A 14526-nucleotide genomic window follows, 5' to 3' on the forward strand; every position below is an offset into this window, starting at 1 on the left:
TGCGGCATGAGATCGGTACGCCGCTAACACACACACGAACACATACACAGACAAAAGCAGCACTTGGTCCCCACTAGGATATAAAAACCTCTCACTCAGCAGCCTGTTTCTGAATCAACGTTTCTTATTGGTGAGAGAGAAAACCGACTCAAACTGGGTTAAACTGGACTAAACTGGACCCAAGGGACTGATGATGTCACAATGAAGCAACTTTTAAACTGCTGAGGTCAGAGGGAGGAAGGAAAGGCAGACTCTGTTCAGCTTCACATTGACATGAAGAATCTTTATTTTCCATTTTCTGACCCGTCCTCTTCCTCCTCCTCTTCCTCAGGAACCCACTACCTGCGCGGCGCCAACAACGCGCTGCAGCCCTGGGCGTCCGCCGAGGCGCGGCGGCAGCTCGGCCTGAAGCCGGCCAACCCGACGGAGGAGGGCCTGGCCAGCCTGCACAGCGTTCTGCTGAGGAAGCAGCCGCACCTGTGGCGCGCGGCGCTGCTCTACTACACCGTGTTCCACGCCGCCAGCATGAGCTTCAGCCGCCTCTTCGCCCACATCGCCCGCTTCGTCCACGACCCCGACGTCCGCTGGGAGTACTGCCTGCGGGCCAAGAGGGGCCAGACCGACACCGCACAGCCCGGTGAGACACACACACACACACACACACACACACACACACACCGCAGCCCGGTGAGACACACACACGCCTCCAGGTCTCTGTCCTCATGAGGACCTACTGCTCTCCTTCACCTCAGCCAACTAGGAAGTTCGTACAGTAAGCTAACCGCTAACCTAAAACAGGTTCATTCAGGCCCAATGGGGCAAAAAACGGAAAAAACCCGTAATTTTTACCAGTTTTCATCTCTAATGTGGAGCCGTTTGTTCGGGTTTCAGAGCTAAACGCAGAGCGAGAGGAAACATTAGCATCGTTTCTGCAGAAAGTCGGTCAAGAGTCTGATGAGCCTGAGAGACAAAACCCAGGGACAATTGACCTTATAAGTCAATTTTTATTTAATCTTTTTGTAGAAAATCCTGGATCATCGTTTGTTTTTTTTTGGTTTTTTTCAGGTTGCTTCAGCAAAGATCAGGTCTACCTGGACGGGATCCTGCGGATCCTTCGCCATCGAAGGAGCATCGACTTTAAGATGCTGACGTCTCTAGGAAAGGTGAGCGACAGGATTTTCTGACGCCTGAGATAAACCGAGACAAACTCTCCAAAAGATGAAAGAAATAAATGACAGAAGGAAGGAGGGAAGGAAACTGGGCAGAAAACGACAGGAACCGAGTTTTATGCCCCGAATTCTGTCTGCAGGCATCAGTCTGTCCTGAAGCCAACAAAACGTCTCCAATGCTTCAGATGAAACGGAGACAAATTTCAGACTTTAACAGATATTTCCAGAAATCTGCAACTAGAGTCTGACAGAAACATGCTGATTAACTGGGAGCCATTTTGCTACAAAGTTTTCATGTTTCCAACCTGTCTCCTCCGCAGGTGTCTTTCGAGGACGTGGAGCGTCTGCGTCCTCTGGCGGCGCTGAACCGGACCAGAATCCCTCACTTCATGCGTGACCAGGAGCGTTACCTGCAACACCTGGACCACATCGTGGCCGTCAACGAGCTGGACGACGCAGCGCTGCAGCAGCTGCTGCCCTGAGTCCCACAAAAGGTCGCATTGTAACGGCGCGCTACGGGGTAAACGCGTCGCATCGTAACAGGAAAACGCGTCGCATCGTAACGGCGCTCTATGGGGAAAATGCGTCGCATCGTAACGGCGCTCTACGGGGAAAACGCGTCGCATCGTAACGGGAAAACGCGTCGCATTGTAACGGCGCTCTACGGGGAAAACGCGTCGCATCGTAACGGGAAAACGCATCGTAACGGCGCTCTACGGGGAAAATGCGTCGCATCGTAACGGCGCTCTACGGGGAAAACGCGTCGCATCGTAACGGGAAAACGCATCGTAACGGCGCTCTACGGGGAAAACGCGTCGCATCGTAACGGCTCTTTATGCGGAAAACTCGCCCGGAGTTTTTATTGATTACCACCAAAACGTTGCGTCGTACCAAAACTTGACAAGGAAAAACACGTTGCATCGTAACGTCACTTTACGTGGAAAAACCCGTCCAGCGTTTTTACAAAACTTGAACGATCCAAACGGGACGACGCCTCCTTCGTTTTCAGTCGGATGCATGGTTGTGCTGCGGATCGGCGCATTTTAACCGCGCTCCCTTTATCAAGTTACCTCACTATTATCACTATGTAATCACCATTATATATGTAGACTCACATAATCATAGGCGGCTTTATTTATGCACTTGTTTACGTTTTTGTTACGTTGCAAAAAGAACAAACTGAATGTCACTGGTGTTAGCTTTATGTTTTGTTTATGTTTTGTTTTTGAAACAACGTTTTTATGCCTTAGATTGTTTGCATTTTTAAAAAGAACACCAAGGACACAACATTTAAAACCAGGTGGGTTTGCAGTGACTGAGACCATGAATCTTTAAATACCAAGTGCCACTGGACTCAGCCAAGCGTTTCGCCCCCAGGGTTTTAATTATCAGTGTTATAATGAAGCTAATCAGCGGCGTTGTCTTAACTGTGTCCTTGGTGGGCTTTCTTAGTTCACTACTGTGAGTTCTCCTGCTGCAACAACCAAACTTTACTTTGTTTGGTTCAACATTTGGGATCTTTGGTGAGCGTCTTCCAAAGATAACAGGGTTTTGGTGACTACTGCCCCTGAAAATCATGATTTTTAAATCAAAAATATAATTCATTCAAACTTTAATCAATGTATTTGAAGGGAAATAACCATTTTAAGCAAATAAGCTTAATGAAATGTAGGAATACTAATTGATCGCAGAAATAGGATTATAAAAGGAAAATTTTAACATTATTAGCTAAAAATAAGCTTTTTTGGCTAAAGGGGAAGGGAGTTTAAAAGATGAATATTATTCATGGAAGTCAAAAATAATGGTATAAAGGAGACCTAACAGACCGACACCCTACACAGATATTTAAACAGACTTTATCAAACAAAGGTCTGATTAAAAAATTGTTACTGGGGGTGTTGTTACGCTCTAAACTATCCAAAAATTTAAAACAGTGGTCACCAGATTTTTAAAGTGTTGTGGATAAAGCACAGCAGCAGTGAAGGGAATCAGCTAAAAGTCTCCTTTTTTGCACATAATCAGCTTAAATGTATGACACAAATATTGCTGTCAAAACTTTATTCTCCTTAGCCATCTGAAACTTTAAAGTAACGTGTTGTGGAGAAGTTGGATAAAACATTAGCAGCAGTGAAGGGAAGCAGCCAAAAGTCCCACTTTTCTGCATGGTTTAATCATGGTTTAACTGTTAGCCACACCTCTTTGTAGCTTCTTCAAGCTAGTGCTAACAATCTGGTGGACAGATAGGACACGCAAAGTTTGAAGGGGAACATTTGGAGGGAGAATTTATTTATCAGAACTGTTGTTAGATCTTTTGTATTCTTATATTTTGAATATTTTAGCTGAGAAACTTTATGCTCACAAACAACACCTGCAATGAAACCATAAACCTCCCAAATGTTGACCCAGTCCTGATTTTTTAAATGAATGAAATGCCAAAGTGGCATCTATTACTGTTTTTGGTTGTTTAGTGAAGCAGCTGAACCCAGCTGTGGTTCTGATCCAGTTGTTGTGGTTCTGATCCAGATGTTGTGGTTCTGAGGAGGCCGGGTCTCGCGGTGCCTTCGATGGGTGTAGCGCTCATCTGATGTAGCTAATTACTGAGTTCGTTGGCTGCTTTTTACTTTGACACTACAGACGCCGGTCACGGCATTCGGTTCGGGTTTGAGCAGAACCAGGTCATATGTTTTTATCTGAAAACCGGTGGATGCTTTTTAAATGCGTGGGTTTGATTTTTTCGGAAGCGGTTGGACTTTTCCCTGCTGTGTTTACAGTCCACGTCGCCTCAGCAGGAATGTTTCGGATCTGAGCAGGCCGTCCCGTTCAGAACTTTGGCCCGGATTCTCCCAAAACGAATGCACCAACCTGTAACGCACGAATGTTGCACAAGTGTTTTCTGTTCTGGAAATACATGTTGAAGTTCCAGTGTTATTTATTAAACACGCACTTATTGAGCTCTGCAGTCTGGCTCATTACTGTCCAATAAACCGACACACCGTCTTCATTTCACGTTTTATTTTAAAATTAAGTTTGAACGCTAAAGTTCTGGACATTTAACGTTACTGCTATGACCAAAACGCAAAACTTTTAACATGAACAGATTCTTACCGCCTCAACCTGCTCATTTCTACGGAAGTATTCAACTGCCTGAAACTGGAACTAAATTCAGGAGCAATAATCATATCAGAAATTTTACTTCGAGGTTCAAAACTCGTTTTGCTCCTGAATTTACTTCCAAGCCCAAACACTCAAACGTTTCTGTACGAGCTTAACTGAAATCCATCACTTTTGCCTCCTCTAATTAATTTACTACATAGTGGATTTGTGTTAATATGTATTTAAAGATATTGAATTTAAAAATAAAAATGTAATTAATCTGAAGTGTCCCAGGGGTTGCGCCCCCCATGTTGAAGACCTCTGACATAACAGGATATTTTATGGTGTAATTATGAAACCTTAAACCTTCTTGATCTGGTCAGGTTTGTATTTAAAAAGGGTTAAATAAAAAACCGTAACCCTAAGCTAAACACACTTTGACTCATTATCCCATAAACTAAACTCAGTTTCTTTTAAATAAAAAAGTGTTAGAGCTGGATACCATGGAGATGATTAAGAAAATAAGACAGTAAAAAACCACATAACTGGCTTAAAGTCTCAAAGATGCTGAAATTTCTTAATCCTTTTGGAGGCGCCAACATCAGAAATTAGTCATTTAGAACCGTGGTTGGATATGAATAAATTAATACATCTAAGTAAAACAAAAATTATATGATTTGGAAAACTAGAAACAATAGATTAAATACATTTGTATTTATATTAGGTATAAATACAAATTTTTGTTTACTTTGGATCCTACAATCTGTTGGAAGCTTCAACTAATGTTGCACTTTTAGTAAAAAAAGGAAACCCTGAAGATACTTCAGTGACTTTAAAAGATTAATTTATTCATATCAAACCCCGGGATGTTTTAGCTTTTTATTGGTGTTAGAAATCAATCAACAAAACCTGGCTTCAAAAAAAGGAGTAAACTGATTTTTACAAAATACTAAATAATAAAAAAAAATTAAAACTGGATAAATATTTGCCCCCTTCAGGACAGCATTTAGGAGATGGAAGTGTTTTTTTTTAATGTTCAAAATAAAGATTTCATTGTCGTGAAGGCAAAAAAACCCCCGTCAAAACCAAAATCTGGATTTTATTATTTTCTGTTTTTATGCCAAAGAATTTAATCTTGAAGAATAATTTATATTTTCACATAAAAAATGTGGGAAACGTTTTATTTAGATTGGAAATAATGCATGTAAAGACCAACCTTAAGTGACTGTGATATAAACTCTTCCCTCTGATTGGTCAGTTCAGTCTGTGATGTAGCTCCTCAACATCCAATCAGCTCACAGATGGAAATGTTCGTCTATGACCTCGTATTTAATGATTTATTTTAATGTCACAGAAACAGTGAAATCCAATCAGGGAAAGAAACTCGGACACGTTATTTAAATAAAAACTGTTTATTCTCTTTCAATATAGCTTTTGTTCTATCATAGCAGAAAAGAGCCTCCACGTCAGTGCTAAAACCTGGAACTGGATTTCCTGCAAAGACGGTGCGGCCGGATTCGGATCCGGCGAGTCACTTAGTTTAAAAACGGGTTCAGATCCGATTTCCCATCCAAATTATGAGGGGCTGCGGGTTCCCTGGGCTCTGATGGGATTGGTTTAGTCCATCCAGTACTGATCCATTGGGTGTGTGTGTGTTGGGGTGTGTGTGTGTTGGGGTTGAGTGTGTGTGCTGCAAAAACTGACATCTTGCTCCAGTATGGCTGTTGATGTGGAGGCAGAGGTTTCTGCCAAGAAAAGGTTGCAAGTTGAGGTAAGAAAGATTTTTTCCTGAATGGGTGGGAAGAAAAAACTTCAAGTTACTAAAGGAAGACAGAAAATCTGAGTCAGATTAATGAAATTAAAACAGATTTAATAAATCCTATAACATTTCCTGGTGCTGTTTTTTAAATCCTGCCTGAGACTGTTTAGAACTGCTGTTTGGCGTTATAAACACAAATTTTATATTTTGTGTTTATTACTCCTGTTTTCATGTTTATTACTCCTGTTTTCATGTTTATTACTCCTGTTTTCATGTTTATTACTCCTGTTTTCATGTTTATTACTCCTGTTTGCTGCGCCGCTCATTAATTAAACAAACTGATTTTATTTGGACCTCCAACTGGAGATAATCAGATGAATCCAGAGGTTTGATCCTTTAAAGAGATAAAATATAGCATTTAACATATAATAATATAATGGAATCTAATATAAACAACAGGACAGGACATTAACACATTAATTTAGATAAAGATATTAAGTCTTGGCAGATCGTTGTCGATGCTACCCAGAAGGCATGGTGCGTTCACTGACTGGATTTTTGAGTTCAGTAAAGGAATACGGTGGATGTTTGCAGATAAATCTAATATTAAATGAACTGTTGACTCCCTGGACTGTGGTACAAACTGGCTGCAGCACCAGGACAATGAAACATTTATTAGTTGTTTTCCGTTGATCTGCGTCTCCTAGTAAGAACGCCTCCATCTAGAAGTGGAAACTCCTCTTCCTGTAAGTTCAGAGGTTTGCTGCGTCACGTTTAATAAAACCTTCTGGTGACAACAGATGGAGTTAAATATAGGAAGGTGTGAAGAGTTATCCCCCCGTTTGTGTTGTTTTCAGTTTTTAAAGCTGCATTTCTCGTTTGTTATTCCATGCCAGAGGGCCACCGGCGGGTTACCTGCTGTCTGGTCATCATGTTGCATTGGAGCTGCTTATTGCCTTTGTGCCGTCTGTGTTGGCGTTCGCTTGTTCCTTCACCACTGGATCTGTGGGACAAACAAACCCAACGGGAGACGAGGAATGAGCGGAAACTTCCTGGAAACGGCTGGAACCAGACTCTAGAGTGTCCGGAAGATAACGGCTGTGAAACAAGGATGAGCTCCAGTTTCTGGTCCTTTTCTTTCTGCTGAGAACTAATTCATCTGTGGAATGTATCACTTTACATATCTGCTGTCCTTCTTTTCTCAGAACCTTTAAAAATTCAAGGTTTTTCCTAAGACTGGTGCAAGCAGAGCTGCAGCCACGCCTCGGCTCCCTGAACGCATCGCTTGCTGCTTTCACAGGAAGAAGCTGAACTACTGAGAAAACATCCGACCCGTTTACTTCCAGAGAGTTCGCCTGCCTGCTGGATGGGAAGCAGCTGGATCCCACTCACCGGTCCAGCCCAAAAACAACAGAGAACCGGACAAACAAAACAAAGAAAAAAAAAAGCCCAACTCCTATTAACAAAGCAAAATCTACGATGGTGTATTTGGGTTATTGTAGAGAAAAAACAGGAGTTTTCTTTTGCCAAAAACTCTGAAATTTTGAGATTAATCTCAGAAATTTTCGACAAAAAACTGAAAATTTTTTGAAAATTTGACTTGAATTTTTTCTAGAGAATTTCTGAAATTAATCACAAAATTTTGGAAGTTTTTGGTGGAAAGTTTTTCCGTCTTTCATTTTTTCTTTCTAAAATGGCCCAGATACACAGTCATAAAAACCCTTCTTAAGTTTTTCCATTTCAAAAAAATGTAAAATAAACCAAATGAAGCTACTTTATTTCAGGTTGGGTTATTTGTCCGGCGACTACTTTTGACACTTAAACAGATTTCAAAATAAATTAGTTAATAAGTCCAATAATATGAGATTTTATGAAAACTTTGGTTCCTTTCTGAAACAGAATAATTTTTTTTAAATTTTCCTCAGAAAAAACAGAAATGTTTCAAAAAATCCTCCTGGTGTTTTATAAGCAGCCCAGTTGGGGGAAACCCGCCCAACCTGGCAACCCGGCTGTGTGCACTGCAGGTACTGACAGAAGTAGGTGTGGCGCATGGCCTCGGCCGCCGTCAGCCTCTGCTGGTGGTCGTAGCGCAGCAGCTTGTCCAGCAGGTCCAGCGCCTCCGGACTCACCAGGTGCTGGTTCTCCGACTGGATGAACTGCTCCCAGCGCTTCCGCGACTGCCTGGAACCACAGCGCCCCCACACAGTCAGCCACGGTATGACGACACAAATTACGTCAGGATTTATATTTAGTGAGGCAAAGAAAACAGGATCTGGCTGTCGACGTTTGCTGAAACTAAAACTGTTAAACTTTAATCTCAGGCTTCGTCCAGGAGTCAGTGTACGACTGAGTATTAAGACAAGACTAAGAAAATACGATGTTCGAAATTAAAGAGAATAAAATTGTAATATCAGAATAAAGTCGTAATACTACAATCCCATATTTGGAAACGTTCCACATATTTTAGCAAGCAGACAGACAAAAAAACATCCAAGAAAGAAAAAAGGATCAATTTGAAGAAATGCAACCCAGACCATGATGCTGCCACCACCTGTTAGGTTACATGGAGTTCATGAGGTTTATTTGGGGTTCGTTTGGTTTCATCAACATATTTGGATGCAAACAGCGCCACCTGTTGAACCCAACCAGCACCTGCTGGACATTCCTGCAGAGCCTTCACCAGTGTAGGAGAAAATCAGTAAATTTTACACATCTGTAACGCCTTGGACATTTGTTGTACCCTCACCCTGACTGATACTTTTACGTGACGAGTTCATAAAACTGATCAAAATCATGAAAAATAAAAACAAAAGGACAAGTCTGAGTTCTGTCTGGGTCAGAACCGGGTCGGGTTGGTACTCACTGTCCCAGCAGGTCTTTGAAGCGAGTGTCCAGTTCTATGTGATACTTGTGCAGGTAGCCGAACAGTTCGTCGGTGCCGAGAACTTTGGCGATGCGAACCAGCTGCAGAGCGAACGAACACACACACACACACACACACACACACAGACACACACACAGACAGAGAGGCTCAGTTAGAACCGCTTGTATGTTTCCCAGTAAACTAAAGGTTCCTGCTTGCAGTTGTTTCCTGGAAAAACATGTTACACCAGCCAATAACCTGTTTTATGAAACCCAAAACTCAAAAATGCAATTCCAAGAAGTAAAAGCTGCAGAGCTGAAACGATAGTTGAAATAAATGTCAACTAATTTAGCAAATGAATAGTTATTAACTGGAGCATAGAGACTCTAAATAAAGTAATTTCCTGACAGAACAACACAGAGTGTGGAGCCAAAATTATAAAAAAAAATAAATAAAAACATTTTGCATTTAAGATGGAGAAAAACTTTTTCTTTCTGTAATTTTCCACTCAGAACTCCCAGCTTTCAATCAATCAAGTTGATCTGTGTAGCACAATTCAGCAACAAGGCATTTCGAAGTGCTTTAGATCATAAAAAATAAAAATAAAAAGCCATAAAAACATAAAATATGTTGAACCAGGTGAAGTTACAACCTCACCTAGTTCAAATTATGTAAAAAAAATAAAATATATTAAATTGTTGGTTATTAGAGACATTTTAGATAGAAAAACTGAGCAAATTTCAGCCAAAAAATTTTTAGATTAATGTCTGAAATTCAACATAATTATGCTGTTAAAACGGCTAAAACCTGCAGTTAGGTTTAAATGTATAGTTGAAGACGTTAAATGACTATCATTTAATCCTGCGTCATTAAGAGCCACTGTGAGGAATCCAAGGTCGCAGCTGACACAGCAGCTTTGAGGGAATCTGTGGCGCCCCCTGCTGACTGGACACTAGTCAGGTTTCCACAATCAGACAAAAAAGAAAACAACAAAAAAACTGACAAGTTTAAAAAATGCAGCATTTAGAAATCCTGATGTCCTTCAGTACGACTGCTAAAACCTGCAGTTACTATTTTAATCTACATTTATATTTGTAAGTTAGAACATTAATATATTTGCATTAGAAACTAGACTAAAATACTCGGTAAGTTTTAGTTTTGTTGAAGTGTATAACATCCAGCATTATTTATGATGATGGGAACGGTTTTTGTTTTGGATTAAATGGATCTCAACAAACTTTAAAGAAGTGTCTGCATAGTTAAAGCATAATTCAGTTTAGTTAATTTCAGAGGGATCGATCCTGCTGGTGTCGTTGTGGTAAAGTGTGGATGATCCGCAGGCCGTTCCCGGCGGGCGCGCCTCCTACCTGGTCGTAGTTGTCCTGGCCGTGGAAAAACGGCTCCTTCAGGAAGATCATGCTGGCCAGCATGCAGCCGAAGCTCCACATATCCAAACTGTAGTCATACATCTGCAAAAACATCCGCAGAATCAGACCAGTCGAGCCGTTTAAGTACGAGATTCAACTCAGATTAACTAACCTGATAGTCCACTAGCAGCTCAGGGCCTTTGAAATAGCGAGACGCCACCCTGACGTTGTATTCCTGAGCGGGATGGTAGAACTCGGCCAAACCCCAATCAATGAGACGAAGCTGCAGCACAACAGACTCCATTAGTTAAACTGATTACTGTACGGAGCACCGTTAGCGCCAAGAAAAGAATAAAACCACAATATTATGACTTTTCCCTCAAAACATTCAGATTTATTCTCATGACTTTATTCTTGTCACATTACCACTTTATTCTGCTAAAATTATGATTTCATTCTCAAAATATTCCAATTTTATTTTTGTGATACAACTTTATTCTCGTTTTTTTTTTAACTTTATTCTCATAACGTTACAACTTTATTCCTGCATTGTCAAGATTTTATTCTCAAAGTTCTGAATTTATTCTTACTAAATACAACATTATTCCTGTAATATTACGACTTCATTCCCATAATGTTATGGCGTCATTTTCATAATATTACGTTATTTTCGTAATTTTGTTCTCATATTATTGCAACTTTATGCTGGTATGTTTAATATTAAGACTTTATCTGTTATAATTTTATGACTGTATTTTCATATTCTTATATTTTTTTAGAATCATCTCTAATAAATGTCGTATGATTTAACTTCAGAGTAAAAAATATGTTTGTCTTTTTATAATCTTTAAATATAAAACCATAAAACTACCAGAACAGTCAAAATAAAAGGAGAATAAAGGTGTAATATTATGACTTTATTCTCGTACTTTTATTTTTTCTTATTTTCTTAGCGAAGCTCTGATATCCTGTTGTATAATTTAGCTTCAGACAGTGAGAAACAAAATGTTTGTTTATCGTTTTATCATATTTAAATATTTGGTTTCAACTGTAAATAAACTTTATTACAACCCGGTGCCGTTTGAATAATAAGCACTTTCCAGGACTTTAAGCAGAAATCCAGCACTTTCCAAACCTTGAAAGTGCCTGAATAAAACCCAGCCCTGTTTATTCAGCAGCTAAACGATCGTTTCAGGGCGGAAGAGGAGGAAGAGGAGCAGCACCTTCCTCAGCTGGTGGTCGATCATGACGTTGTGCGGCTTCACGTCTCGGTGCATGATCCCCATGCTGTGGCAGTAGTCCAGAGCCTGGAGCAGAAACAAGTCAACGTTTCCTCCTCAGACAGGAATAATAAGAAATTCATTTAACCATCTGGACCAACAGCCTTCATCAACGCTCCGCTTTTTATATAAATATCCATAATTAACAGGAAAATAAATACAAACTAAGTAAAAACACAAAGATTACTCAAATCCTAATTACAACTGTCCTTGTAAAGTTTCCTGCACTTTTAATTTAGTTGTTTTTATTGTTTTCTGTTGATTTTTAAATAACAATCAGTAGCAGATTTTTAAAATGTTGGCCTAAAACCAAAAACCTTCCTGATGAGTTTAAAAACCACAAAGTTTAACTTGATTTTACAGAAAACAGAAACACTGAGCAGAAACGTTCAGCTCCATGTTGTGACGAACTTCAGCTTTTACATAGAAAATCAAACACAGATCAAAAGATGGTCACTACTTACATTTATTTCAGTATTTTTATTTCTTTATTTAATAGTTTTTCTCCACCATATTTTTTATTTCTACTGCTTCTCTGAGTTGAATTCAATTTGTTGATACTTTACACAATGTGACTAATTTCACTTAAGAATAAAAATGCACCAAACAGAGGCAGAGATCTTCATGTTGTAGTGAGACCTCTTGTTCATATACCAGCTTTGCTGATCTAATATTTTCCATCTGCAGTCATTTAGAGATCAATAAGATGCAGTAAATACTTTACACCGCCTCTAGACATACTTCGCCTTCTTATTAAATAATTTTTAGTGGAGTAATTTCTGGTATGACAGTTTTATTTTTACTTAACGCTGAAGTAATGCATCAAATAAATATGTCTTGTTCATTCCGTGTTTCTGTCGCTGCGTGTGGCTGAGGTTTTACTCTTTTTGCCTCCACAGACCCTGGAAGTCGCGGTTAAGCTTCGTACGGCTGATCTCACCTTGAGCAGCTCATACATGTAGTAGCGGATGTCGTAGTCGGTCAGTTTCTGGTACAGCTCCTGCAGGAACGAAAAGAGACACTCGAGTTTTAGCCGTTAGCCGCCGGCAGCTTCTACGCTAACAGGAAGTCAATCTGCTAGCTGCCTGTCGGTGCATGGATGGTAGTGTGGAGCCAGCCCAACTCAAGTACCTTAAAATCTGTGTTATTGATGAACTCAAAGACAAGCGCTGGCGTTCTGGACTGCAAAGAGAAAACAACAAACACGGACAGCAGCGGCAGGTAAGTGGAGATCATTAGCTGGCTGGATTACGGCGGCGGGCATGCAGCTCGGCGGGCGGCCGGGCAGGCGCTCCGCTCTCACTCACCACCGGGTCTTTGACCGTGTCCACCAGGCGGATGATGTTGGTTCCTCCTCGCAGGTTTTCCAGGATCTTTATTTCCCGTTTGATCTTCTTCTTCTTGACAGGCTGAGGAGCAGAAACCAGGATTTAACCGAAATGAGAGGAAGATCTGGCTTAGCTCGAAGCCTGGAGAGGCTGGTCATGTTCAGATGTTCAATGTTTAAACAGTTTCGCAAAGAATAATCTGAAATATACGTCAGCAAACCTTCAAACCTTCAGTTTAATAAAAAGTACTTTTCCACTGTGTGTGATATTGTTTTTCTCATTGTAATTTATGGCGCTGCCACTGAGGAGAGCCAAGCCGTTTCCTGGTTCTCATTAATCTGTAACAGTGAGGATGAGGATGATGAAGTCTTCTCACCTTCAGGATTTTCACCACCACCTTCTCATTGTTTGTAATGTTTATCGCCTCGAACACTTCGCTGTACTTCCCCCGGCCCAGTTTGCGCACCAGCTGGTAGTTGTCCTGGTTGCTGAAAAGAGCAGAAACAACTCGCCGTTACCACGACAACGACGACCTTCCGGCGCCCACTGGCGCGCCGCCTCACCTCCAGTTTGGCACGTGTGCGTCATAGTCCCAGTACTCCCGGTTCTTCTGCGTGTTGACGTCGGTGTAAACCCGAGCCTTGCTGCTGGCCGGCGAGGATCCGGGCATCGCTGGCGTTGAGGCTCTGCGTCCCGGACCGTCTCCTCCCTCGTAATACTCGTCGGCTCGATAGCGGAAGGCAGCGCAGCGGCTGTGCAGAGTCTGTGGCTCTAAGGTCGCCCCGCTGTGCTTACCATTGGCTTTGGCGGCTCGCGGCCTGACAGGGAAGGCGGCGGGCCGGTCCGGGGCGGCCGCGGTGCAGAACGACAGCGCTACGATCACAGAGTGAGTGAAGCCCCTGAGCAGGATGTTGGGAAGGTTGGGATGGAGAACCGCCAGCTGTGGAGAGAAGGAGGAGGCCTTACAGTCCGCCTGGAGGAACACCGTCTGACCATTCAAAACATTTTATTTACACTGAATAAAAAGACATCCACCAGCACACAATGTGATCTACAGGCGCCACCTAGTGGTCACCATGGTACTGCACGTAAACGACTACCTGCATGTAAACAAATGATTATGTTTAAAATGATAATGAATAGTCCCGACCCGCTTGGGACAAAGGTGTAAGAAAATGGATGGATGGATGATAATGGACACTAGTCTCAAGCCCTGAAAAGAAAAGATGAAGACATCGGTGGACAGAAAACAAAACCAGACCTGTCACGATACGTTCTGATGGATGATAAATTGTCCCAGAAGTTATTGCAATAAACGATATTATTGCTGTTTTGAGACCATTTTCAAGTAATATAATGGCATAATAATGTAAGAACATATTCTCAAAGATCAATAAACTTTAAATTCTAGTGAACATTTAACACAGGAAGATATTTTAAATATCCCAAACAAATAAACAAAACAACAAATAAAATGAATTATGAAGTCTCTGCAAACACAGTTATCCTTTAAAAAAAAAGGCTAGTTGAGACCAAAACACCAGACTGAAGACTTTTATCATCCAGTTTTTGGTAGAAAGAGAGAAACGATGAGTCATGGAAATTGAAATTATAGAACTTGTTTTAATTGATTATGTGATTAATGGATTTATTTCTTATTGCAACAA

At 41.1% G+C, this 14526-nt stretch overlaps 2 protein-coding genes across 2 annotated transcripts; one reads left to right on the forward strand and one right to left on the reverse strand.

Moving 5' to 3' along the window:
- Window positions 1-5: 5 nt before the first annotated feature.
- On the forward strand, window positions 6-4126 carry kiaa0895l (the record flags this gene model as incomplete). Its single annotated transcript, XM_016663366.1, has 4 exons — window positions 6-15; window positions 332-637; window positions 1066-1163; window positions 1490-4126. Coding segments are annotated over 4 exons (576 nt in total), but the record flags the coding sequence as incomplete, so codon positions are not given.
- A 1532-nt stretch (window positions 4127-5658) lies between these two features.
- On the reverse strand, window positions 5659-13799 carry LOC103155213 (casein kinase II subunit alpha'-like). The gene is made up of 12 exons (XM_016663367.1): window positions 13423-13799; window positions 13236-13347; window positions 12839-12940; window positions 12663-12713; window positions 12472-12531; window positions 11475-11558; window positions 10424-10534; window positions 10252-10353; window positions 8885-8985; window positions 8054-8202; window positions 6937-7024; window positions 5659-6050 (listed from the first exon to the last, which is right to left on the reverse strand). The coding sequence occupies exons 1-11, from the start codon at window positions 13527-13529 to the stop codon at window positions 6951-6953; spliced, it is 1053 nt and encodes a 350-aa protein (XP_016518853.1). The 5' UTR covers window positions 13530-13799; the 3' UTR covers window positions 5659-6050; window positions 6937-6950.
- Between the last annotated feature and the right edge of the window lie 727 nt (window positions 13800-14526).

Source organism: Poecilia formosa, unplaced genomic scaffold, assembly GCF_000485575.1.
Source record: "Poecilia formosa unplaced genomic scaffold, Poecilia_formosa-5.1.2 Scaffold417, whole genome shotgun sequence".
NCBI classification, from domain to species: Eukaryota; Metazoa; Chordata; class Actinopteri; order Cyprinodontiformes; family Poeciliidae; genus Poecilia; species Poecilia formosa.